The sequence below is a fragment of the Stigmatopora nigra genome, chromosome 14 (assembly GCF_051989575.1).
Source record: "Stigmatopora nigra isolate UIUO_SnigA chromosome 14, RoL_Snig_1.1, whole genome shotgun sequence".
Lineage (NCBI taxonomy): Eukaryota > Metazoa > Chordata > Actinopteri > Syngnathiformes > Syngnathidae > Stigmatopora > Stigmatopora nigra.
The window spans coordinates 612061-639999 of NC_135521.1; the positions used below are offsets into that span (position 1 = coordinate 612061).

The following is a 27939-nucleotide window of genomic DNA, read 5'->3' on the forward strand; positions in this document are numbered from 1 at the left end:
CTCCCAGACGACTCTTGTCGTTTGCCTCATTTTCAACAGTTTAAAGCTTTGTTTGGATGGTTAAGTCAAGAAATGCTTGCTTTATGATCTGTTGCCGTCATAAGTTTTGAAAGAGATGACAGGTGAACACTTCCAAAAAATGTTTGAGCTCATTTTGTGGGCCAATCATTTTGACAATGTTTCTTGGATTGACCTCAAATGTTCACAGCTTGTGGAGAAACGTTTGGCTGTGTGATGTTTGCCCTGCTTGCTTAGTGCATCGCCCTTGGAGTCTCAGAGCTGTGGTGGCGGATAACCACCGTTAGGTTAAGAAGAGAAGCAAAGGACAAGGTAGAGGTTGAAAAGACACCCAAAGTGCAAGTTTACTCCAAATTTTCCAACTGACAAAGAAAGGTTGACTCGGTCGGGAGGCGGAACCACTAGCAAAGCCCAAAAACCTCCCACCCAGCGCCTTTGGCCCATTGGCCCGATAACAAAACGCCCGTCGGGCGTCTGTGGCTTGGCGATGGCGCTTCTTAACCTCCTGAGATTGGAGGAGAAGAACGATGCCTCCAGCCCCAACCAAAATAAAAAAGAAATAAAAAGAAGACACTAGACAGCATCCACGTAGCAACATAGTATTGTAGCAGCCAAATGGGCATCCATCACGTTGTGTTTTGAGATGCATAGAACTCCGCCCAGCCGGGCCAGGTCGTAAATCTCGCTTGTTTTTTTTCTTTTTTTTTACAGGAACACGATGAGAAACATGCAACAACAATGACGACACATCATTAAATCTGGTTGCTACCTGCTTTTCCCGCGACATTCCAGATCAACATTTAAGTCATTTACAATCTTCCATGAATGAACAAAGAGGGAATCTGTCCCAGAATTTGTGTTTTTTTTTTTAACCTTATTTTCCCCGATTATGAGTCGCCCTTTTTTCCGAGTTTGACAAGTGTGGCTTATATTAGTGTCTTGCATTGCTTTTTTTTCAGGCTAAAGTTACCCCCAAAAATAGTTCATATGTCTCCTTGGGTTGTGCGACTTATAGTCGGAAAATAATGGTGTACTTTGTTGGACACAGAACAGAAGAATCGCGTCATTGTGGACAACAGGGGTGTCCAAACGTTTTGATTTTAAGAGGGTTGCATTCAAAAAACAATCAAGGATAAGAGCGCCATCTTGAAATCTTTTCACTTCCATTTGTTAAAATCAGATTGTAAGCATTAACTTGTTTTCCATCATCATTTGCTGAGGACCAATCAAAAGCAGGCAGTTTGGACACTCCTGGGACAGACAGACTCTTCTGTACATATTGACATCCAATCGATTGGCCTTTGTACGTATTTGAGGCATAAAAACACAAACGCCAAGAAGACGGGATCGTGGTCCATGTTTGACTACGTTAACAATAGCGCCTTTGCGGGTGGGATGCCAGAAAGGGAGAAGGCTGGATGCCCTTTGTCTCTTTCTCTTTCTTTCTCTTTTTTAAGACATTTTTTGCAAAAGAAAGTATGAGGTCCACTGGTGAAAAGAATTCCCACGGGTTAACGAGAGCGTGTTCATCTGTTGTGGCGGCCACCGGAAAGAGACGCTGCTGCAATGGCTTCAGATCTGCGCTGGACCCTTTCCAGGGGCGGAGCTACCAAACGTAGCCCATCTCCTCATCCTTGTCGTCTTCCTCGTCCTCCTCCTCCTCCTCGTCGTCGTCATCCTGGCTGATTTCGCGCGGGTGGATTCGACCCCGTCTCTTCTTCTGCCAGGCTTGGTCCTCTTTGTCGTCCAGGAGGAGGACCACCGCCCCGCCCTCGCCGTCGCCGCCGCTGCCCAAATCCCCCGACGTCTCCTGCTCTTCACCTGAAAGTGCAAAATTAGGGCGAGCGAATAGCACGGCCCCAAAATGGAATCGGAAAACACTGGCGTTGGTGCTCTCACTGCAATTGGGGTTGCCTTGCTTCCTGGAGCCGGCGATCTCGTTGCCGTACTTGTCCACGCACCAACACTGTCCGGTACTGCCGTGACACTGCGTGGCTTTAAAGTAGCCGTCCTCGGCGCAGCGGGGAACGTAGGAACCTGCGAACGGAACGGATGCCTTTCTTTACGCAACGGAAAGAAATCAGCCGATCGACGTGAACGCTCTTTTATTGGAGAGGGAGCTGGGCAGGCAATTACTGTCCACGGGCTGGCGAGACAATAGTCATACATCCTGCATAATGGCGGGCAGGCACGTTCCATAAAACACACACACACACACACACAACCTCACTGCAGACATCAGCACAAACACACCAAACAAACAGCAGGCCAGACTCATTTTTCAAGCAGTGTTGTTAGCGACGCTGGACCAGATGGCACCAAATGAAAACCCTTCTCGGGGGAACTTAGTGGGAAAGCACCAAAATGCTAACTCCGATGCCCAACGGTTCCCCTCTAAAGGGAAAGGAAAAAAGCCGTCAATCCAACCCACCTATCAGGCTCTTTCTTCGCCCGGGATTCTGGATCTTGCTCTTCTCAGCTCGGCAAGGCGAGCCTGTGTGTGGTGACAAAAGGCAAAATGGAGCCCCGCCCCTAAAATGGTCAAATCCGGCGTGTGTGTTCTCACCCTCGGGCTTCTGAAAGCAGTAGCACCACTCGTTGTTGGACAGCTTGCCGTCCTTGAAGGAGTCGCAGGAGTCGAAGAGCGGCTCGGTGCACAGCTCGTACTTGTCCGTGTAGATGGCGCTCAGCTCCGACGGGTCCAGCAGCAGGTCAAAGTTCACGTCCAGTTTGTTGAACATCCATCCCAGGGAGTCTTTGCAGATGGGCAGGATGCTGGTGTCAAAATCTGAAAAGCCCACGGCACTCGGATGAGCATCTGTGCCCCCCGGGTTCGCCCCCGTGCTCTTTTTCATCTCTTCAGACACATCAACGGTGGCAGGCCGCCGCTGGCGACATCGGGAGTGTCTCCAGTGAGGAGCAAAAAGCTTTTCGCCGAGATACTACTCACGTCCGGCGGCAGAGACGGAGACATCGCTGGATTTGAGATCTCTGTTGGCGTCCAAGTGTAGAACTCCGAACCAGTCTTTCAGTCTGGCGGCCAGACTGCGCAGTTGCGTGTCCGTGCAGGCTGGGGGGAAAAAAACACGCAATATATGTTATGTATACGGTTTTCTAAAAAGGACGGTTATCGTTTTTGTATGTTAGGACATCATGTCAATGGACTTGTCCGTTTTCTATCAACCTATGGAATTCCATACGCCCGTTTCCTCACCCCCGCCTACACGTTTGTGGCTTTGATATTCCGTTCCTTTTGCTGGCCCAAATGGCCGGGCTGTCCAGCTCTCTCCTCCCCGCAACCCCTGAGATAAGTGCTTGTGCGTGTGCCTTTGATATCCACTCAGACTGCCCTCCAGCTCCCCTTCACTTTTTCATCTTTGTGACTGGATGTGGAGCTCTGCAGCCTTCTGCACTTTTGCTCCACCTCATCCCCGTTTTGCTCCTCTCATCTCTGGCTCTGATCGCAATCGCTAGCGTGAGAGCCGCCACGGGGACGAAGGAAAAGGGGACACGTCACGGATTCTCACGTGGGCCTGCAGACTGGTGACATCCTTACTCGTACATATTCGACCCGGGTGACGGTTGAAGAGAACGTACCGCAGCTAAAAAGAGTAGCTCACTCACAAGGATGACCTTCAGACAGACACCGGCAAAGACAATGGTCCGCCAAACGGGTTACGAGACGGCTCGGCTTAAAGAGATAGGGAGGGCGGTGGCTATGTGGGATGAGGTTTGCCCTTTATCTGGCCACTGGGTTACGATAAGCATCTCTTCTGACGCACCCACTTTCCAGATGCGCCAGCTACTCCGACACTGGCCATTTATCAGTAAAATGGAAACGCGAGGGAGTCACTAACGGGGTAGAAGGTGTCTCCTTCCCCAGGGTCAGCTGCTAAATAGCTTCTTTTTAGTTGCCGTGGGTGATTCTCGTTGCCGAATAGGAACTTTGACTGGGCTCGTACACTATGAGACACTTTTTAGAAAAAAATCCTATCTCGAGTGCCACTTTACCGTATTGATTCATCCATAAAATACGTACAAAAAGAGATAGAAAATGAAAACTACTATAATAGGTCAATCATTTCTAAAATCAAATTTGAGTAGCACCGCATTGTTTGTATACCAGCTTTAGTCTAGTCTATTTTCCCGTTGACTTGTTAATGAATAAAGCATTTCTATTAGTATTTTGCGACCCACTCCCGACTATAAAACCGCCGGAGAGCATTTGTTGTGAATACAAAAGTGCACTTAAAGCGTGTGTCTCCATGTTTACCGATAGCAAAGTTCAAAATGCTGAGTCTCATCGTCGGGACGCAATCTGGCAGACACTCGAACGCGCGCACCTTTAGCGCCGACTCCATCTGTTTGCTGTTCTGTGCCGCTGATCTGATGCGAGATGCTATCGGGTCGGGAGACGCGACACACACACACACACAAACGTGGGCGACATTTATATTGCCAGAGTCAGCGAGAAATCAAAAAATGTGACATTGGAATGCGAGGCATTAGAGAGGAGCGCATTTAAAAAGGAACCTTATTGGGTAGAGACCCAGACAAGTTCATAAATTCTTGCAAGCCGCAAGTACATATACAACGAAGCATGCGTCCCAAAAGCAAAAGTCCAATGAAAAGTCAGGCCATAATTCTCCCCGAGTGTGAGGGATGAAAAGAATCCTCCTCTTTCCCATCATGCCGCAAAGAGAAGGGAGGAATATTTGCCACCACCACCATCCATCCTCCTTTTGTCCTGCACCACTTTGGATTGCATTTTTCTCTCCCAATTTCTCCATCTATCAGCACAAAAAATCCTATTTTGGTGACGAACAACGAGACGCGCCAACTCACTCCATCAGCGCTCGCCGCGGCTGTCGGGGAAACAACGGAAGGCGGAAAAATAAGAAAGAAAAGAAATAGGGGGAAGGAGAATCGCTGGATGTGGGGAGGGATCGGCGCTGATTTGGTTGGAGGTGGAAAAGTCAAAAATGGCAGCTTGAGCTCCCAAATTGCTGGGAAGAATAGATCAACTGTAAAGTCAAGCTCCACTTTTGCCCGCCTGGCTATTCCGAGGCATCCAAATCCCGAGCAAACTTTGAAAAAGAAGAAGTGGGCTCACCCGTCTTGGCATTTTTCAACGTGTTGGCACTGGGCACTCGTCCGGGCAAACACGGACATTGGCCTTGGCATTTTGCAGAGATGACCTTCCCGGCCAGGCAGCCCTGGAACTCCATCTTGCACTGTACCACAATCAAAACAAGCAAAGGTTATAAGGTCAAGGAAATAAAAGATATCGATTGGCAGGCTCGAATGAGCCTGGTCTGAATGATTCTGGCCTGCCGATAATAAATACACGGTACTTTGCTTTGCTGGTGAGTCGTGCTTCTTTGGAAATGGGCCTTTATTGGCATTTGTTGATGAACAAAGCCACAATTCTCTGTACCTGCCGTGGAGATATTGAATGAGATGTCCGGAGAGAGCAGCCACAGTGAGCCGGGGAGTCCGGGAAATGGACGCCTAACCTCGTGAATCTCTCTTGACTTGTCACTCTCCGGGGGTTAATGTGCTTTTAATGAAACTATGTTTTAACGGCGTCACAGTCAGAGGAGGGAAAAAGAAGACCAGACTAAGAATGAACGGGGGCTGGTCCCCAAGAGATCCTCTCTCTTCCTAATAGGTTAGCGTGAGCCCGCTTCATCTAATGAGAGGAACGTCTCGCGTAATAACGCGGCGTGGCTGGCTGCCAAGAAAATGTGCAAATAGCCCTGAAATCCTTCTAGTAGAATTAGAGCGCCACCTTAATTCCGCTCCTCCATTTCTTGTGACTTTTTGCCGATAAGACCGGAAGAGAGAGCGGGAAAGGTTAGGGTAGGGGCCGAGGTGGCTCAGTCCGGTAGGAATAGTAGGGAATCCCTATTTAGAATCTGAACTGTCCCTCTCTTAACGACTGTGTTTACCTCTTTGGAAAATGCCATTGACTGGGGAAAACAAGTATTCAAAATTCTATGTCAATGGCAGGGAAAGGGGATGTTGTCCTTCTGGATTTTCTAGATTTAATGTCATAATTTGCCAATTTTACCTTGGACGAGTAGGTGTGTCCGTCGGAGCCGCACACGGGATGAGAACGGGGCGCCGAACACAGTCTGCAGTTCTGGTGAGGCGAGCCTTGGAGCTTCCGCTTGTGGCCGGCCCAGCCGCCTTTCCGTCCTCGCACGCTACGTGAAAGGGAAAGTCTGTCACAAACAGAATCGATAACCATTGGCAAATTTTCCCAAATTATAGAGCGGAATGCATTTCAACTTGTCAAAGTCAAAGCCAATCAAATGTATTCCCCATTAAGAAGGTCTGAATCCAAATCCTCAACGCCACGCATCAAGTGACAAAGTTATTATTGAAGCAGAAACGATGATACGAGACGCTGGCCAAAACAATTTCAAGCGAGCTCAAATTATTTTACGGTCGGCGGCTTAAGTGAGCGATGCGTCGGCAAACTCCCGATTGCCTCGGAATCATTGGACGCGTTAAGCGCTAAATTGGATGTGTTCGTCGTCCAATATGAGCTGGGAAGAATACAAAGCCATTGATTTGGAAGCTAATGACTTACACGTTAATGAGGAATCCATTAAAGGTGCTGACAAAAAAAATGAGCAAAAGAAAGACAGACTTTCAGCAGGCGTTCCCATGGAACATTTGGGAGGAAAAAGGGAGCGAATTGGAAGCATTGCCAGCTTGAAAGCACAAACAAATTAGAGGCGATTGAGCCTTGACTGAGTACGCGCTCCACAAATAAGGCCATTGTTTGACAGGAATTAATTGCTCTCGCCAACGTGTTGAAAGCGCTTGGTTTTGCGTGCAGGGTCACGCTTTCTGGCCGGTCTCGCCCCACCCCGAATGCCGGCTAACGCTGGCTTACCTGTGATTTGCCTGCTTGCGATTGGTGCAAAGGGCCGTTTGGTCGTCGTGGCTGACGCACACCTTGTGAGGGGGGCAGCGCACTTTAAGGCACGGATCCTTGGTGCTGTCCCAACCTAGGAAACAAAGTCAGGGGGTCTTTGAGGGAGGCCAGCTACAATTGGGACAAAATCTTTTGACTAATCCCATCTCTTGTGCCAAAACAAAACTGGAAATCTCTATTTACCACATTTTGACACAAACGGCAGAAGATTGAAGGTGAAAGAAATGAGAAATGATTTTGTCGAGAGCCACTTTCAACCCAAAGAACTAAATTTGTTTTGTTACTTCCAAATGGCTTATTGAGTAAATCCCGCCCAAGTCCTTGACATTAGTGCTGGCGTGATATAAAAACGAGTGTCCTTGTCTTCATTAGGTGGATAATGGCTTGCATTTGTGGCCCATCTGGCAAATGATGAGATCAAACTATAAACTGACCCCATCCCACAATGCACTTGTGTTTACAAGCCACTTTATCAGCATTACAGCCAAATACGCCGGCGTGATTATGATGTTTGGATTCTCTGTGAAAATTGCAATGCCGAAAAAAAGCATTGACTGTCAAAACTGATTTGAGAACAGTTTTTTTTGCGTGAACTCCACTAAGCAAGTCACTACGGCTCTACTTCTTATCTTTACCAGAATGCGACGCAAAGAAGACATTTGGAAAGGCTGGGTATTCCTCGACGTATCATGATACGCCGCCCTCCCCTCGCGATAGGCCGCCGTATCGCGCCGCCTTTCCATCAGCGGGTTATTTGGAAATGTCCTCACCTCCATCTATCAGTGGCGGGGAAAAAGCCATCTTATTTCACTTCACTCCAAAATGACTTTATCGCCGCGGGGGAGTGACGGACGAGTGTAGCCAAGAGGGCGACGCGTTAAGAGGATGAAAAGGCGCAGAGATGGGCGGAGCTGGGCTCCGGCTAGAACAGACGACTGGAGGACAATTAGGGATGACGAGTCTGTGACCTCCGTTTCCAAGCCCGTTTGAAATAAAGACAAAGCGGCGCAAATGAAGGATTTGATCTCAGTCTGACATCATAAACTCTGACAAATGAGATATGCTGCCCGAGACATCAAAATGTGGAGTTAATTAAGCAGCGAAACATTTTTGGCTCTTCTACTTTACGCAGTCATCATGAGATAGGCTGTACTATAAAGTAGTGGCAGCCATTTTTTGACTTATCGTATGTCTTATATGTTTTTGTCTTGTCTTGTTTCGGGGATTATTCCTGGATTTTTTTGTGGATGGACCCACAATTGTAACAGCTTTTTTTAGTCAGTCACTGATAGTTTTGGGTTTTTTTTAGGGTAAGGGTTCTGGTTTTTTTGGCTTCTTTTTCTGTACTTGTCCTTGCGATGGATGGAGTGACCTTTAAATGAATGCAACACTTCAAAAAAGCCAGCCAAACTCATCCCACAATTACCAGCGGCCGTTAATTCCGCCGAAAGCTGGAGTCACTCGGCTTGTTTGACTTCTTAAAGAGGCCCAAAGAAAAGCCGAGCGTGTCAGGCTTGATAAAATGTGGCCGCGTCCCTTAGGAGGCCCCGATGGAGAGAGACTATTGATTGGAACGCGGGCTTTAATAAAAGAGGCCGCATTGCTGAAAAGAGCCGTCAGACACCAAAAGGTGACCTCAGATGCATTGCCACACAGCTGGACTTGGACCAGGTGCAGTATTTTAAACGGGGAGTGCATGTTTACTCCCGCTCCCAGAGAAACAGAGTCCAAAAGTCAATGCCATTCTGTCCCATTGCTGCAGAATGAGCTCTTTCCTGATCTACTGTCCTCTTTTTTTTCTTTAACCACCAAACAAGAAGTTCAACAAGCATCCCCAAAGGACAAATTCTGTCCATGGCTCAAAACACCAGGCTCGTTGTCGTCCCTGACTAATTAAAAAGCTTTCTTCTGGGGGTGCTACAGTGGGAAACAAGACAAACAGATGATGAGGAGCTAAAAGCGCCTCCACCTACAGTCGATACTCCTCGGGGTTTCGCCATTTGGCCCGTGAAAAGCAGTCAAGCAAAGGATGATGGAGAGATGAAAACATGGACCGGGAGGCGGGGGGGCCTCTGGGGGGGGGGGGGGGGGGGCGGAACTGCTTCACCGGGCGGAAAATTCATGATTGAAAACACAGTCGTAACATTGTGCGTGTTGAGCCAAGACAACGTGGACGCCGCGTCATTTTTAGTTATCACGCCGTGTGTTCTGCGTGATCCGGTTCTACCCACACCCGTGAAACCCATTCTTTTCAAGGAGTCCATCTCTGAGGTTTTATCAGAACCTCATTAAAATAGCATCCTAATGGCGATTCAAACAGGGAAAAGGGGGGCGTGGAATGTTATGACAAAAATGCAAACAGTTTCTCAAGTTTGGTTTGAATTACACTTCATTTAACCCTTAATTGAAGAGAATGTCACCAAAAGTTCTTTTGAGGACAAACAATATCGTCCAATGGGCGGCCGTATATTAAGGTGTCTCTAAAAAGGTCTCCGTCCAATCTTTGCCAAATTGATCCGTGTGCTATTTGTATTGCGGGCATATGGAACAATCCATCTGGCGTGTCACACTCGGCTGGGCTGCGCTTCACTCGAAATATTCATCATCACCGCGCTACAAATATAAACGTAAATAACCACATACAATATGGGGGAAGTGGCTGCTTGTATGGGGGTGGCAATTTGTTGCTGGCAGCCATGTATTTACTTTTTTTTAGGAGCCGTAAAGAAAGAATTTCAAGTGTTTGAAGGCATCTTCAAAGCGGAGGAGCGTGGAGGATTCATTTCAGGTGCAACTTGTTATGGTCACGCTTTACGTACACTTTACAAATCAGCTTTTATTTCAATTTCCCTTGCCAGCCATAAATGGAGCAGCATTTCCATGATTGGCTAGCTCGGACAAAAGAAATGTAAAGGTTTGCTCCACACAAAATATGTTTCATCCATTACTCTCAGTAGAAAAAGTTTGCCTTTCTTCTTCTTCTGCTTTTATATTTATCCTTTCAATGTTTTTCTCTATTTTTTTAAACACATCAAAGTGTGCCCAAGAGTAAATAGGTAAGAACGGGAATTTGCTTCCATCTTTCTTTTCTTATTATCTAGTAAGTTATGATTGCTCACAAAGGATCTCCCCCCCCAAAAATATGTGTGAGCCCTCAGATGTAATAATGTGATAAAGAAAAACTCTTCTAATACATGTTGCTATTCACTAGAGTGCCCTCACTATTTGGAAACCACTCAAATATCAACAGGCTTTCCTACTCTGCAATTGATACACATGTACTTTGGACTTTTGCAAAGGAATGTTATTACATCAGGTCTGATTAGTCTTTGTTACTATGCAGATGAAATAAGAGTATTTAGTCAGAGGCAATGCTTTCTCTTGTGGATTTCTTCTTCTTCTATGAGCTCTTGATACTAAGATTAGGCTGTGTTTACATGCAGCTCCTCTCGTGCTCAATTATATCCAAACACATCATTGTTTTTTTTTTTTTTACCAATTACCCATTCGTTAGTACGTATAATACAAGGCGTACAATTAAATTGTGATTTGGTTCGGCTTTGCCAAGTCTTTTGTTCGTTAAGCCGCCGTCTTGCATGGAAATAGGTCTCGTAGGATATCACTCCGGATAAAACTTAGTCCAATACAGAAGAAAAAGAAAAACAGCACTAGCAATTGAATGAACATTGCTCAATATCAGTTTAAAAAAAATTCATATGAAGAGCATCAAAAGAACCACCACATTCCTTCTATCTCAACCCAATGTTTCCATAGTTTAATTTTCCCTTCTCTGGACGACATCAGCCTCATTCATTTCACTCCCACGCAATCTCTACACGTGGACATGTGTACGTCTTGGTCTCATGGGGGCATCACAAAATCAAAAAGATTAGAACTGACAAGCGGTCCAGGGGGTAGATTTAACCCTGATCAAATGAGTGCAGACGTTGAGTGTTTTCCCACTACTCCAACCATGTTAGCGTAAGCCTGAAAATAGCAGCGTGTTCCTGGAGGGAAGTGCTTTGATAATTGCACGCGCATTAGCCACGCACGCTTCTATTTTGGGGAGAGCTGCCTTATCTGCTGCCCGTGCCACGCTGACGTAACGGCGCCAGAGTCGAGATCGAAAGAGAGAGAGAGAGAGAGAGACGGATACTGGTCGACACATACATACAACATCAAAAAAATGGAAATAGGTTACAAATTCATCACGTTTCTGAAAAACTCACCATCCCGTGGAGCCTTCTTTGCAGGACTCGTATGGGTTTTGCTACCCGGGTGTCCATATCGTCCAGGCTTGGTCGCTCCCTCTAAAAGAAAAATACATACATACGGAGATATAATAAAAGTCAAGGTAGCCAAAGTCAAGATCATATCTGCCAAGCAATTCATTCACGGCAAACACAGGTTTTTTTATTTGGGAAATGTGGCCATGAATCCTACAAGCAAGGCACACTATCTTACTCAGGCTTTAGTATTTTCCACTCATTGAAAATAGATTCTATCAATAAATAGTATATTTTCACATGGATTCATGTTCCCTTTGTTTATCTGCTGTGGTTTGTGGTCTTTGGTCAATGACCACAATCATAAAAAATCTGAAAAATTCCACCCCGATTTGTAATTGCAACACAAAAGCATCCAGATGGTTTCAGATGGACATAAATAAATCCAAACGCTTGTTGTAATGCGGTCAATTAAAGTGCATCTGTGCCAGAAGGCCTTTCCAAGAGCAACACAACATTTATGGAAGTGTTGCTACCGGCGTAACAATTGCAAAACCTCCATTTTTTTTTAAAAGGCTTTTTTTTCATTTCAAGATGCAAATTCTAATTGTTCTTTGAAACAAAACGGGCTCATTTGGACGCTTGAAAGAGTTTGCAGTCACTTATGCTAAAGTGGAAAACAAAAACCTTTGTTGCGTGCACGGAGAAAAGTTCATATTTGGTTATTCAACTATCATGTTAACAACTGAGCAGAATGACAATAAGGGTTAATGACCTTGCTTGAACTTTTGTAATGTTTTGAAAGCATTCCGTTTGTCTCTATTGTACCCTGAAGAAGTGGTCTGGGCGCCATTTTGACTCCCCTGTGCCGTTCTGCACGGCTTGCGATAATGGCCAGTCGGCCGGCAGCTTGTTTTTCCATTCCTCCCTTTGACACTCGTTCCTGGAGAACGCGTCGCAATCACAACCTCCCAAATCTGTTGGGCGAGCTGATATGAAAAGACGGCGTGGCTCGGAATACTGATTTGGCCATTTGTCGGCTTCACGACGCTATCTTCTGCCAAGGACTCTTCTCGCGAACCTCTCGTCCACGCCGACGGCATCGGGGAAAAAATCTACGCGGATTGAGGAGAAAAGATGTCGCTTTTTGCATGCTTTGGACCATCATTTGTCACCATAGGGTTGCAATGTGGCATTTTTCCAGTGCAATTAAAGCAGATGTCTTTTGTCCTTTTTGGCCTCCAACAGAGTGTTCAATTCCTAATTTTAAGTCATCAAGTGGTGTGTTTCTCTACTTGTGAAAAATCCTAATTAGGAAACCACTTGTGGAGCAAATTAATTTCTTACAGCGCTGTATCTTTCTTTTTTTCCTCCCTCGGTAGACTTTTCACATTGTTAACACACCTGATCCACTCGCCGTCATGGAAACAGCAAAGAATCCATCTCTAATTTGCTTTGGCAGTCCGACTGAACTGTGTCACATTCAAGTAGAAATTGGGATAGTAAATCAGTCTCTAAAACTTTGATGTATTTGGTGAATTCTGCAAAAGGAATATCATAATGACGTTTAATGCGGGCCCATTGGAGTGTTCTTTCAAACTGTTTTGTTTCTGGAACAAGGAGGCCGTTTTTCTTTCTTTCTTTTAGTCGTAGCATAACATTCACTGAGAACCAATCTGTCAATCTGGTGCCAGCAAACAGGTCACGGATGCGTTTCCATGGAAACACCTGATTGCGAAGACCCGTCTACAGGTGAAAGGAATCGGATAGTTTGCTAGTATGCTTAACAAAATGGAATGCTGAACTACAAGGAGGGTAGTCACACTACACATTTTGAATTCATGAATGGAAGAGCTCAGCATTTTGCTCAATGAAAAAGTAAAAGTGCCATTTTTAGGGCTTTGGTGGAAAATTGTTGTGTTGATTTAAAGCCATTTTTAGATGGACTTTTCAAGAAAATAAAGCTGGCCAGCAAGCCTGTTGCAGCCTCTCGGATTTTTGGTGAGTAAAAGCTTTGGCTATATTCTAAAATAATATTTAAATTGTATGAGGTTATTATTGATTTTTGTATGTGTCACAAGCTGTAGCTGCAGTAGAGGTTTTATAGCCATAAAATAGTTTTTAGCGCTGGTTTTAACGCTCCCAACCCAGAAAATACAGAAACTGGACTCCTCATTTTCAGATGTTGCTCTCCATCGCCATTTTTGATGAATTGGCTTTGTTGAGAATGAGCACTTTTCCAAATGGTGCCCGCCTCAAAAAGACTTGAATGGCAGGGAAACGTGTCCCATGCCAGCTGGGTGAAAATTAACTTCAACCAGAAGCAAGGCAGGCCACTCCAAAAAACACGCACCGACTGTTCCCAAATTGTCACATTGATTTCCTTTATTCACTTTCCGTCTCATAGTTCTCCTGTCCATTAGTCTCCCGAGGAGGCTTGGCAAAAGACCGACGCGTCACGCTAGCTCTGCGGCAAGGGAGCCAGCCGTTGGAGCGCAATAAAAAAAATAGAAAATCAAAGGAGACTGAGGAACATTACTGTGAACTGTCTGCATTGTCAAACTGCTTTTTTCCCTCCCTCCCAGGAACAAAGCTATTTTAGCATCGCAATACAAATAAATGGAATTGTAGACACCACACGGATGGCCATAAAAACTACTTTCATCTACATAATGACACTAGACTACTACTATGGGGCTTCTATCGCCGTCAATGGCAGTTAATGAATGAATACTTGAATTATGTTTTCCAACTGGACCTTTGCTATTTTTAAACTTGATTCCGATGGTCTTTTCAACAAATAAAAGCATTCGTAGTTCTAGTTGGCCTTGCATTCTTTTCATTTTTGACCGCAGCCCTCAGAGAATAACAAGTTTGCAGACCCCGGATTGCGGCCTTCCATTTCTTCTCATTCCATAGCCAAGAGACTATCATGGTTGTTTAGCGGCTTCTGTGTAAAACATCCCTTGTTATGTATAAGAATGTGCAAGAAAAGCACAAATGGTTGAAGGCAAACGCCACGCATTTTTAATGGTATTTGAATGATGCATTCCATTTTTCCAAATACTGAGTGACTGACCTTGGTCCGGAGACCTGGCAGGCGCCCAGCTTTTCAAATAGTCATCCTGAAAGAGAAAAAGAACATGAGAATTTCACTTAAAAATCTCACACAGCAGAAAGCAGCATAAATTTATATGTATACATTTATACACATGCATAACGAAAGACCCTGCAGAGCAAAGACAAGGGTTGAAACTAAAAGGGTTATTCTTGATTTTTACATAGAGTCATACTTGTCTTTTTGCTTTTTAAAACGTTCAGAATAGTAATGATCATTTGAAGGCATTTTCTTCTTGATTGAAGTAGGGGCTTCATAAGTCAAATTGAAAAATCTTCCACATTCATCCGCTCAGTCATTTTGACCAAGTTGGAGAACATGATTTCAAGAAATCTTATGGACTTTTTTCTATTTGCACCGGCTGACATTTTGAGCTCTGAAGATGTTTGGGACATCTTTAGCGGCTCGTTGGGGCTCTCAAAATGTGCTCGGAATTTCAAGTGGAAGCCGCCGGTCCCCCCGTGTCGCTGAGAAAAAAGCCAATTGGACGGAGAAAACCCAGGGAATTTTAAAAGAAAGACCTCTGCCTTTATCTCCACACAAGAAAGACAAAATATGGAGGAGTTAAGAAAAAGTGGAAATGAGTTAAAGTGTCCCAACTTGAGCAGCGTTAGCCTCCTTTCCTGCGTTTAGATCACAATTACAAATGAATCATTCATGCCTATCCAAAAGAACATTTTGATGAGAATGATTGCCATTCTTTACGTACACGTCGATAACGAGCCAGTTACAATGAAGTCGGATGATCAGAAGAAAATGAAGACAACCAAAATGATCAGTGGGATTAGGGATGATGGATCCATCCATCCATCCATCCTCCTGGGAGGAGTCCAACGCATTTTGCGCTCAAACCACGGGCGTCTGGCCAACGGCACAATGTCTTGTGATTACAATGTGATTAGCCCTTTTTGATTGAACGTTGGATTAGGAATTGACAAAGACGGTGAACTGACTTACCTCTGCTTCCTATGAATGATTGCAGATCAGAGAGAAAGAGAGAAAAGAAAAGAAAGGTCAGTGCGCTTATCTAACAATGGCTGGGCTTGCCTTTCTCTCTCCATGACTACATTGGACCAGACATTCATTAAACATCAATCACAAAGTGCGCATGAGACAGTGACACACTTACAGTTGTCATTTTAGGTGGTGACTTCTTAACCATTGCGCTTATCCATCCGCTTTCTTAATGCTTTAAGCAGGAAAATGTGCTGCTTGGCACCATTTGGAGACCATGTGAGAAATTGTAAAAATGTCGGAATTTAGGAGGAAAATATTCAAGAGCAGTGAGCAAATACCATATTGGGATTGGACTAGACCGCATTAGAAATCCCCGCAGGCGCGTTGACATCATTGATTTTCCCATCATGCAATCTGCAAAAGCCTTCATTCATTCATTCATTAGGAACAGAAGTTTCATGCTGTAGTTTTGTAAATTCTTTTCTGAAGTATAGCGGCCTTTCCTTCCCCCTCCGTGACCCCCATTCATATTTTAACGCGCCCATCTAAAAAACATAAAGTGGCGATCTGGCTGGCGCAAAAGCTTGGAAGTGACTACAAGGCTGCCGAAACTCCGCCTTATTAGACTTTGACCCCGAAGTTGGCGCAATTGGGAAGCAGAAATCCTCAGTGGAGGAGCTCCTTCCGACTACAAACTTAGCATTAATCCTTATGGAAGATTTGAGCAAGAAGGGGACTTTATTTCCGCTTGGATTGAAACGCTATTTAAAATGCAGCCTGGCATCTGTTGTCTGAAATTTGAGCTCCTTTCTTGTAAAACTCCACGTGCTTGATTTTATTTAGCGGGCCGCCTGCCTTGTAATTATGACTAATTGGCTGCATGGTGGAGTCCGGGCCCCTTTGTGTCACAGTGTGCGCTTTTAATTTGATTTCAAGAAGAAAAAGAAGAAAAAAAAACCCTCTCCGGAGAGGGAATTGAACGACTAGTATGAAGTTTTTTTCTGATTTTGTTGGCAGCCAGGTAGACGGAGCCTTTTCAAGCTTTTTTTGTCTCCCACTCCCACCCACGTCAAGCTCCTCTTGGGGATGAAGGCACCGAGCCTCCAGGTCCAAAACGGCTTCATAAATCACGCTGACAGGATGCGACACTCGGTCTACTTGTGCCGCACAGTTGGGGAAAACAAACAAACAAACTGGACAGACATTTCAATGAAATTTTCTTCATCATGAATGGACACAACCACCTTGGGGGCCCAACTCTGGTCTTAGGGGTCCCCAACCAGTCACTTTACCATATCTCCCTCCTCTAGAACACCTGAAGCAAATGATAAAGTCCTCAGCAAGTGGTCCAGAACCGTCCTGATGATTAGATTGAGGTATAGAAAAGGAGAGACTGGGTGAGCGACTGGGCACATTATTTCATCTCCCCTTTCAATCTTGTCACGTCCACAGTCTCTTTACAAGACTCATAAATATTTGCGTTAGAGGTGACAGGACTGGGAAAGGTTTATAAGATCACAGCACTCATAACAATCATCTTTAATAAGGAGCGTTTATTGCGGAAACTCATTACTGCTGACATTCTCTGCACATGACTTTGTTGGGCCATTTAATAGCCTGACTTTGAAGGCTTTGGACGTCGGGGTCGTAACGGCCCACCAGTCAAACCGGTCGCCCGCGGTTACGCCGCCATTTCTTTTTCTTTCGGGTGCGACCGTGGAAGTGGTCGTTTTGCTTGGCTGAGATTAAATTGGGCAAAACCCCACAAAAGAGCATTGTACAGGTTTGAATCTCAGGCGGGTTTTGGGCCTTCCGGTATGAAGTTTGCATGCTCTGTGTGGCTCATCTCTGGGTACTTTCCTCTAATTCAACGTTTTAGAAGGAGCATATCCGTGATTGGAAGTTGGTCCGATGGTGCCCCGCTATTGGCCGGCAAAGCCATTCCGGGTGAATGATGTCCGCAGGTGGCCGCTCTCGGCTCCAGACCATTATAGAATGCGGCTATGTACTAGGAGTGCTGGTATATTCCCCGCACATTTACAAATATTCATCAGTATTTGTTTTTTTTCTTTATTTGTTTTTATGTTTGGAATATGTTTTTACGGCGGCGTCCCCGGGCTCCCGGCAGCTCCCCACCGCGACGGTGGCGGCGGCGGCGGCGTGGCCGCAAGCCAAGAGTTAAGCCAATCAAACAGACTTTCTTATCCCAGCGCTCCACCGGGGAAACAAGCAAAGCGCCGGGGAGGATGAAAGCAGAAATATGCTTTCTGTTCGCTCTTCTTTGTTTAATTCTTTCCCGATTCCGTTCTTCTCAGCAGAGTCGTCCATTAAAACCCCCCCGGCCCCCCACCCTCCACACGTCTGCTCCGGGCGATTGGACGCCCCACCGCTCTCCAATTCCCTTTCCACTTGCTCCCTCTGGTTGGTCTTTTATTGGGATCGGCCATTTTCCGCTCACCTTTTCTGTTCACTGACGGACTTTGACGGCGTGATTAAAAGCTTCCGTAAAGTCAACGTCAAAATGAACAAATGGTCGCGTTGGGCAAAAAAGAAAGAATGGAATGAATGATCAAATAATGAGTACATGCAGGAATGCTTTTAAAAAGGGAGAAAAAGAGTTGGCCCCGTCGGGGAAGGATTTCCGTAGGCGCCTGTCAATCATTCAAGTGTCCACAGAACCACATTTTTTTTTCTCAAGAAGCAAATGTCAATTTACAGCTGATGACCGGATGACTATGGGATGGCGTCCAGTCAATCTAAAGCCTGAGAAAACAATCTTTCCACGTCCTTTTGCAGTTACCAACCTGATTTGATCCCACTGATATTAATCATTTTTTAGTGACTTGTAGATAAGTACGTCCTCTTTTGAGAAAACGCTTAGGCCAGCTCATTGTACTTCAAACCCATAAAAGGAGCTCTAAATCTTAGTGGAAGGGTCGCAAATATTATTTTATTTATTGCGCGGAATTATTTTGACTTGAACTTTTTTAGTTTACCAGGTGGTGTAGCAAAAAAAAACTAAAAAAAGAGTAGCTAATGAGAGGATGGAGAGGTTTTGCTATCCAATGCGGCATTGGAACTGATTAATGTGAGCAGGGTGTAGCGCGTGTAATCATTCACCTCCAGAGGTAATTTGAACACTCCTTTGGGCTTTAAAAACGCTTGCTCAGTAGCAAAGACGGCCAGACAAAAGGCGAGGAAATGGTGCTGATGTTGAGGGGAAAAAAAAACTTTAAAAAAAGAAGCAGCTAAATGAGTTGTAAAGGTAAATCTGGAATCGGAATCGCCAGCGACAGCAGGAGGCAACCGGGGAGATCAAGTCCAATAAATTAGTGGCAGATTTAACAAGTGCCTCCACCTGGAATGGCGGTTCTTAACAAGTCAAGACCCAAACTATTGCCATATGATTGGCGTCGTAATTCGTAGATCGCGTTTCCATTCCGACCCAGTTTTAAGACAAAAATCTGTGTCAAATGATTTCAGAATCCTCATGTGTTTGAACAATAAAAGTACCGGAGTACCTTTGCATAGTAGAAATTCCTATTTGCGTCTCATTCTATCCATGCTTTGGCTTTTCATTTTTTTCCACACCTTTTTTCTCCAAACAAACAACTGTAGCCGACTAACAAGTCCATGAGGGGATTAGCATTTTTCGGCTGCGGGATCTCGACACCAATCGGGTCGGTTGGGGTGGCGCGCTTTCACTTCATAGATCATAGCTTCCAAGGTAACCTCCGTGGCGACACGCCGACAAACGTGCGCCGCCACGTATGTGCGAGAAAGGGGGATTGGCAGAACAAGAGTTTTTTGGGAGGTAACAAAAAAACAAAAATCCCATTTAATGAGCCCTCCAGGGAAAAGCGCCCCCGCTCACCGAGCCTCCTTTTCCACTTTGGAGGTGATAGCACAATCCCCCATCGCGCATCCTATAAAAAGGCAGCCGTGGCGCCGCTCGGGAAGCATTAAGGTAGTCGTATTTCTTTTGGCCCGCCCGGCCGACGCATTGGATCTGAAAGGGCGCCACGACCGCCAGTTGGCTGTTGACTTTCAGTGCGACTCTAATGGAGATGGCCAGAGTGCCGCATCGCGTTGGTCTTCCTCGTAAACTCCAGCGCGACCACTCCGACCAGAAGTCTCCAAACGCCGCCAATAATAATTGCGGCGAAAACAAGGGCAGGTGCACTAAAGGTCGGATGGAGGTGGTTGTAACAATTCTTGTTTTCTTACAATTTTCGTTTTCTGAGACTCTGCCGCATTTTCGATCGGATCTACGACGTGTCTGATCATTTACACGCCAGAGCTGCAAAAAGAGGTCGTTGCAATCATACAAATGAATCCAATCTAGGTTAGAAACAGCAAATGTACAAAAAAAAAGGTGCGCTCAAGTAAAGAAAAGGCTGATCTCCCGCTGCGGCAGCCACAGGAAAACTCCACATCACACGCCTCCCCTCAACTTTTGCAGTCATTGAACTGAAAAGCTTTTCCCGCGGATTGAGATGTTAAGAAGGAGTTCTGCTCTGGCAAAGTGAACGCTAAATCACAAGTCAGTCAGTGTGGAAAAACTTTGAATCTCATGTTGACGTTGGGTTTGCTTGACACACAGTCAAGAAGGAGTTTGTCTCCAATAATGATAGAATTGCAGAGAAAACTCAGATTGACACTAGATTGACACTTCCGAAATGGGCCGATTATCAGCACGGACAATTGTTTGGGCAATACCTTACTGTTTAACAAAGGTTGAATTCAAAATGAAGTCTTGACAGCGTGTCTTAGACATCCAATGGCGAGCTTTCCTCTCAATTTCCCTGAACTGTTGTTTCCAAACGTGGACAAACACCCGCGTCGGTACGCTTCACATTGTGCCTAAGAATAGGGAAATATGAGACCCGCCTGCCCGCACAGAAACGCAAAAGCTATTTCACCCGCTATCACAGGCACATCCGAAGGACCCCGATGACCTCATCAGAAAATACATCAAAATAACAAATACTTTTTGCAAATATGGAAAATCTGAGCAAGAGCAAAGCATAATATTTCCATGACCTGATGGGGAAACTAATACCTTACTTTTCCTATTTGGAGTGTTTTATCCTTTCAACACCACAACATTTAAATAGACTTTGTTGTGTTTGACTTAGAGATGTTCATTTCCATCCACCGTATAATTACCAGGGAAATATTTTATTCGGCATAACCACAAGCCTTACTAGTGTGGATACACAACGTATTGGAAATGACTTTGAAATACCACGCCAGAAATTCCGTCATCAGACGACGGTCATTCTGTCAGCCGGCGTTTAATGACTTCATCAGCCGCAGCGCACGTCATTGTTGATTGGCATTCATTTTGAGGCTCAACAGCGCCGTTGTTTTGTCAGAGTGCCCGTGCTTCATTTCGATCTCTAATGACTTTGCCGGCGCTTTGCACGTGACGGAAATACCACGCCTGTCATTCTTGCCATCCTTAAAAAAAAAAAACAGTCCTTCCTTCTCGCAACCTGCGTACCTTCAATCTGAACTTCTTGCCAGAGCCATTTTCCGGCCCTCGTCACCGTCATCCTGGTAAATGCCGTCACACGAGGCCGTAGATGGATCTCTGGGGTTTCATATTGCAAAGCGCGTTTGGGGAGTGTGATGCCATCTTTTGCTCAAGGTAAATGTCAGGGTTATTTCGGAAATACCACAAAAAAAGACATGAGCGGGAGTACAGCATGACCCGTTAAACAAAAGCTCACGAATGACTATACGTAGGTTGAAGAAGACAAAGGCCCAAGATTTGACAACAAAAGTCAGATGTCAACAATAATGGAGCATGTTTTTTGCTAATAATGAAATGGTAACATTTATTTGAGATAGACGTGTGGCATAAAATATGCCAGTATTTGCAGCTTTGTATTATTCCGAGTGACCTCGCAAAGGTACGTCATTAAGAATACATTAGCATTTGTCGGAGTTCTGGCTGTATACAATTTTCCAAGTGTTTTGTACTCGGATTAACAAACATCTTAACTTTGCCACGGCGAGCCTGCAGAGTATTGTGCGGCGGGGAACACAATGGAATAACGTGTTTGTCAGGAACGACAGTGCGCCCGCTTGGGAGCGCCGTCTCCAAGGTTGCGCCATCCAGCGCAAACATAAACCTCTTTACGGCCGTGACAAGCCATTATGGGAAGTTCACCTACTCTGTCCTATGGGCGCAGAGTACATGAAAAAGAGTCACCAACACGAAGGGAGGACAAATAACCACTTCCCCTACACACTTGTTATTTCTTGGAATGAACTCTTTCTTTCTTGAACAATGGAATAAAAACCAAGAGCTATTTTTCCTCTCCGCCACCTGATAAACACAAATACACGCGTGAGGAAAACACGACAGAGGCTGCAGCGGAATCAGCTCCCGATCAGTTAAAAGCGTCAAACAAAGAGCCGTACGTGGCCCTCGCACGCTTGTACGTGAGTTCATTTTTTTTTTTTTTCAGCACCATCCAGATTCATCTTTCCTCCCCGTCTGGCCGAGACTGACGTTCCCCTAATCGATATCCCTTTTCTCATTCCGGAGACAGCGTTGGTCGTTTGGCTTGGTTATTCTTCCAGTGTCTACTGCTCAATCACCCAGCCTTTCTGCTGTCAGGGAGAAAGGAATTGCCTGGCAAACGGCCACGGAATACTACTTGACCAAAAGAGGGCTTTGGAGCACGCGTTTTGCGGACTTTTTTTTTTCCATGGGGGAATTTTAGGGAAAAGAAAAAAGTGCTGCAATGTTGACGTTCTCCTCAAGCTAATCCACTTAAAGTACACAAGCCAGAGGGCAAAAGGTTGATCTGCTAACACTCTCTCACAAAGTTCCATGCACATTTCATGCAGTATTCACAACAAGCCCACGGGGCTCAACCATCATTTCCAGTTCACCAAGAAAGCTAACAGTTTGTCCACCAAAAACACAAAGTGTTCACGAGGGACGCACCGTTTCCAAATGACATCGTCAAAAAGGCGAGGAGTGGAGATGTTTGCGTCCAATCGGCCGCCATTCTCCTTTTCTCTGGCCGGGAAAAGCCGCAGAAGCGAGCGGCGGTGGCGGGAAAGCCCTGAATTATTGACGACGACAAGCCATCCTTCACACCCACGCAGCCCGGCGCACACAAACAGTCAACGTATCCGTGTTCTCGGGGGGGAGGAGGGGACTTCGATAATGACCAATTCCGTCCGACACGCTTCTCCAGACCGTAAACATCAAAGACGGAGCGCCACACGTCACGGAGAGGAACATTTTCCGCATTGATCCAAAGGAGACAAGTTTGAAAAAGCCAAGTAGAAGGCCCATGATTGGATGCGCCCCGACAAGCCAATGCGAGTCGAACTGAACGATGCTCTTGCAAAAAAACATCTAAATTAGGAGGGTGACAATATACCCAAATGATATCATGATACAGCAGTAGATCTACTCGCCAAACTTTTGGGTTTAAGTATTTAAGTTGTGTGTTCGCACGCGTGTGTTTTGTGAGTTGCACTGGCCACTTGAACAACGATAGAATATGCTTGTTTTTCATTTTAATGGCTTAATTGAATAATGTTCTTATCTTTGTGTTTCTCCCATATTTCACACAAAATGGGTCCACTTGGATCATTTTCAAGGGTTTAATTAGAAGTAGGTTGAGAACCGTGGAAGAAATGGAGAATTTACACGTAAAATGTGGCTCTATTCGATGAAAGAATTAAGACTGCAGTAGAGCTAATGGTTGATGACCATGAACATATTGCTATCCCATCCCACATTCCCTCTTTTTGCATTGTTGAATTTAATTCACTTATTGATGACACTGTGGCACTCGGCAGGATTAGCCAGCCCTCTAATTTATCGATCAATACTCCAGAGCCTGAGGCGGCGAGTGGGGGTGAGGGAGGGTGGGGCTGGCTTTTGACATGGGTGCGGTGGAACGCAAACACAGACGGCAGCCGGAGAGATACGGGCAGGCTGGGGCGAGCTATAAAACGCGGTCGCCGTGCAATATTTAGTCGCTTGCCCTCCCAAGATTGGATCTGCAATTTCTGGTTTACAATCAATAGCTGGAGGAGGCAGGCCAGCCCGGAGGGGGGGGCGCTCTAGTGGTCTCCAAGGCAAGCGCGGAGAGAGGGGGTTTATTTTGAAGGGCACTCTTTCATTTGGAATTAGTGGAGTATAAAACCGGAGACGGCAAAAGAGCCGGCCCACAGTGGAGATGATCGAGCCAGTGCGGAAAAATGGAAGCGGCCTGGAGAAAAAGAAGAACAGGAAACGGGGGACAACATGGGCTGGCGATAAGAAAGAGCGACAGCTGTTCGGTCCACTCTTGGCTTCGTTATAGGAAATACAGGGAGGCACTGCCCGGGAACTATTTTCTCAGAGGGGATGTGTTTCTGAAGGTGACTGCCTGCTTCCAATAATCCGATTCTTTCAGCTGCCCCCCCGCTGTAAAGCATGGGCAAACACATGGATAGGGCCCGAGAATAACAATTAAAGTCGCTCCCAGGAGGCTACTTTAGTCAATTCCTTAGATTGGACGTGACTGGGCCACAAACTCCAGCAAGTTTGGTGGAAAAATCAACACAAAAGTGCAGTTTTAATCGCATTTGGCAGTTGGGCAAATAGCTAAAATGAAAGGAGACCATCAAGTGGTAAATTCAGGAGTATGAGAGCACAATTCAAGCTTCTTCTGCGGGCAGTTAGTCCGTTTATTTTGAAATTCTATACAGTGAGAGGGTTCACTAGTTTCAGGAATTTGTAGAATCACTTTTGGACCAGACACGACTTGAAAATGTGCTGACAAAGGCTGAACAGCAAAGCTTCAACAAAATCTGGCCCAGCCAAGTATTGCATACTAATGGAACCACGTTCCCTTTGGCGGCCGGCGCAAGAAGCAAAATGTTGCCAATTAGCCCAAACGTGACCCGTTTTTTTCATATTAGTTGAAGTCAAAACGTGAAGAATCCCCAAGGTACGGCCACCAAACTGAGGCACGTGTGCGGGATTGGGCGAGGGAGAAGCATTAGACGAGCTGAGCCTCGCAAACGTCATCCCGTGCGGCGTGTCAGCAAATTCCAACCCTACAGCCGTCTCATCCTAGACGACAAGCTTGTTATGACGCCAGCCGGCCTCGCAGACATCAAACAAAGAGAGCATTCAAACAAGCCAGTGGTTCCTGCAAAAAAAAAACAACAGAGCTTCTTCTTGTGTAACGAATGCAATCCTCATCTCTGGCTATAAACAAAAAGGTGATGGCACCTCAGTCCAAACGGATTGGACAACCAGTCAATAAGAAACAAGCAAGCCCAGCCCATTTACCAGGAGCTGGCTTTGTGTCCCTTGTCTACCGCGATGGCCGTTCTCTATGAGGTGGAGGAGAGAGAATGCGACATGGAGTGAAAACATTTCCGCTGCGCAGAGCCGTGAAACCAAAAGGTGTCTGCCATCCTTTGTACCTGCTCTAATTCTCCCCTCCGCAGATAATGACCGAGTAGAACATTTAAATTGGCAGGTGCAAAAGGCCCATTTTCTTTGCCACGTCACGACTCGGGAGGATGAGCGAGGCAGGCTCTAATAAGGCCAAAGTTATGTGACGCTTTGTTGAAGTCCATCGGGAAGATGCCAGCGTGCATTTGCTTCACGGCGGCGGAACCTCGTGCATAACAATGCCACTCAGCACTGCACTCCGGCCCGGTTTTGCAGCAGCTGCTAAGACGGGAAAGCTTCTCCATTATTATTACAGAAAAGCAAGCTATTCGTCAGCTAGTCAAAGCCTCGGCCCGCTTTCTCATCCGGCTCGCATCCTTCTTCCGCTTTGTAGCTTATTCATACAGAATTAAATGCTCTGATATTTTCCACATGGGGGCCGTAGAAGCAGAATTTGGTGAAGTCACAGCTGCAATAGTGACTTCATTTTCTATCTGCATTCACATTCATTCTTTCGGACACTGCAGTGGGGAAAAAAACAGCACTGTCATTGCGTGAACAAGAAACCTTAAAATGCCCCAAACTCATCAGGAGGTCATCTGCAAATTTCCCAATATCAGCAGGAAAAAGAAAATAGAAAGCAAGCACAAAATTCCCTCCAAACCAATAGGATATTTTCTAAAAGTTACAAGAAGTGACCCTAAAAATGACATGGAAGTGACTCAATGCCTGCCATCTTTGTCAATGGGAGATTTTCACTGATTCTTATCTTTGAGTGCCAGCAAGTTCACCTTTTTAGCCAAAAGTAAACCATTCCAGCCCAGACGAAATCTAATATGAAATTGACACCCCTGACCACGAGCCTTCCATTGACAGAATAGAAGATGTGGACAGGAAAGTTCAAGTTCTGGTGAAGATAAGCAGTAGGGGAAATAAACCAACAAAAATTATGTATGTCTCTTCCACACTTGGCTTGAATGCTGATGTATAAATGAAAGAATCCCAACAAGACCCCCCCCCCCCCCCCCCACACACACACACACACATAAAACCTACAAATATATGCCATGGTCTTGGACGCAAATAGAAGTCTAGTATATATGTGATAGGGGGCTGTCTTGCCAGCACAAAGCGCAAAAGTACCAAAACAAGTCCCTTGATGCTTCAAAAGTCTTAACTCAAGCAAGCCACACAAATAAGTTATCAGCCACAGGGTGTTTACTACTTGTGTCCGCAGGACACGCCAGTCAGTGATGCACAACCCTCAACTAATGGCTTTTGGCTGGATTTAGTGGCTCCACAGACACTCACGTCTCTGTATCGGTTCCAGGATCTGTCCTTGGAGTGCTGCTGGCCCGCGGGAGTCGCTCGTCTGTCGATGTCGTCGTTGTCGGCCGCGGTGCCGATGCTGGTGCCGGACACTGCGGACTCCGCGCTCAGCATCAGAGCCACGACGGGGAGCAGCGAGAAGAGCATCCTCTGAAAGCCCAAGCGGACAAGAAAAGAGCATCAAACCCGGGAGGAAAGGGGGAGAGCCTTCGAACCGGGATCCACTTTAGACGGCCATCGATCGATGCAAACGGCTCGGTGGAAAATAAAAGCGGATTTGGCGAGTGATGCTGGAAAATGGCTCATGTGGCATTACCATGGAGAGTTATGGTCTTGCAGCTTTACTAGTTTATTATGATTTGAGAAAGGGATGCATACTATACATTCCCCCTTGGCTTTTTCTTCCACCCTCGAGTCAAACAACGTGCGGCTGTTTACTGTCGCTTGTACAATAATAGTAAGAGGAAAAGTGCGTCACTCACCGGCATGCGTGCGTGCGTTCGGGGGTGTCACAATCCGCGCCCTGATGGGGATCCAGTAAGTCCGAGTTGCGAGCACTCCAGCGTGAGCGACCACCTCTGAGACTGACTGACTGACTGCGGGCGGGCGGGCGTGCGAGCCAGTGGACTTGCACAAGCTTTACCCCCCCCACCCCACCAAATCCCCGCCTCCTCTCCTCTCTTCTCCTCTCTCTCTCTTGCACTATCTCTCTTCTCTCCTTTGCCGAGTCAAGCAGGGGCGTAGCGACTCATTTATGGGCAAAAGCCATTCATCAAGGTGAAAAGCAAATGTATTCAAGACATAGCCTCTTGCTTTGGAAAGCACTTACAATGATTCCACACATCTATCCAGTGAGAGTGATACGTATATACTAAAGTGGTAGTTCAACTTACCAATGTTTCTACATACTACATTTTCAGGATACGAAAAGCCTTGATGGATATTTTTTTTTCCAAGATACAAAAATAATTCAAGTTACGAATCATAAATCCAAAAATGGAAAATACAGCAGCTCTATTTGTTAGAAAATGGCTCACACACTGCCATATCAGCATGTAGTATAAAATATCTTTACTACTACCATATCATCAGCTCATCAGAATACAGAAAGTTTCATGTTAAGGAAGTTACTTTTGTTTCTGTTATTAACCCATCTTTTACTAGCATCTTTCCTTTTTCTTTTTTTTCTAAAGAGAAGCAGAAATGGGAGCAGTGGAGTCCTTGTTACTCTCATTCTCCCCCTCAGTATGCATGGCATCGATTTTTCAGTGGCAGGATTTTTTTTTTTTTAATTCCTCTTCCATGTTCGCCCCAAAACGTTGACAGGATTTGCGAGCCGTGCCGCTATGGATGTCCAGACACAAATTTCAAATTAGTCAAGCACGTTGTCCCTCAGCTAATTATGTGGAACCTCTGACTGGCTTTTTCTCCCGCTCTTTTTTTTTCAGGACCACGGCCAGCGACAGCATCGCCTGTCACGACCAAAGCCAAATGGTAGCACAGCCAAGAAACTGGGGCACTCATTATTGGGGTATGTTTTTAAATATTTAATCTGTAGCTCTCTGAGACGACTCTCTGCGGAGATCTCGCAACACTTGGTCTGTCTTTCACACGCTTGGATTTGCTGTGGTTGCTGACACAGGCGTGATGGGAAACTGTCTGCCGGTGACTTTCTTCCACACGCTAAAGCTGGGGAGGTGGTTTGTTTAATGGACCCATTTTGGTGTGCAAGCACTTGTGTACCATGGCTTACCTCATTAAAGCTCACACTCGACGTTTTCTGCCAAGCTGGCGTCGTTTTTTTCTTTCGGGAAGCATTCGGCATAGTGCGAGAAAAAAGTGGAATCCAGTGTTGGTGTCATATCATGTCAATAAATACCGCCACGCCATATTTGCCTAGCTGGCGCCATGTGTC

General features: G+C 45.7%; 1 protein-coding gene across 2 annotated transcripts; it reads right to left on the minus strand.

The window, feature by feature from the left end:
- Positions 1–331: 331 nt before the first annotated feature.
- On the minus strand, positions 332–26657 carry spock1 (SPARC (osteonectin), cwcv and kazal like domains proteoglycan 1). 2 transcript variants are annotated; one of them, XM_077733007.1, is made up of 12 exons: positions 26507–26657; positions 26007–26174; positions 14273–14318; positions 11197–11277; positions 6926–7040; positions 6092–6227; positions 5132–5252; positions 2969–3088; positions 2585–2806; positions 2450–2512; positions 1918–2055; positions 332–1839 (listed from the first exon to the last, which is right to left on the minus strand). In XM_077733007.1, the coding sequence occupies exons 1-12, from the start codon at positions 26510–26512 to the stop codon at positions 1625–1627; spliced, it is 1431 nt and encodes a 476-aa protein (XP_077589133.1). In that variant the 5' UTR covers positions 26513–26657; the 3' UTR covers positions 332–1624. The 2 variants fall into 2 exon arrangements, with proteins under 2 accessions (XP_077589133.1, XP_077589132.1); XM_077733006.1 differs by having other exon boundaries at positions 6092–6245.
- Positions 26658–27939: the final 1282 nt, after the last annotated feature.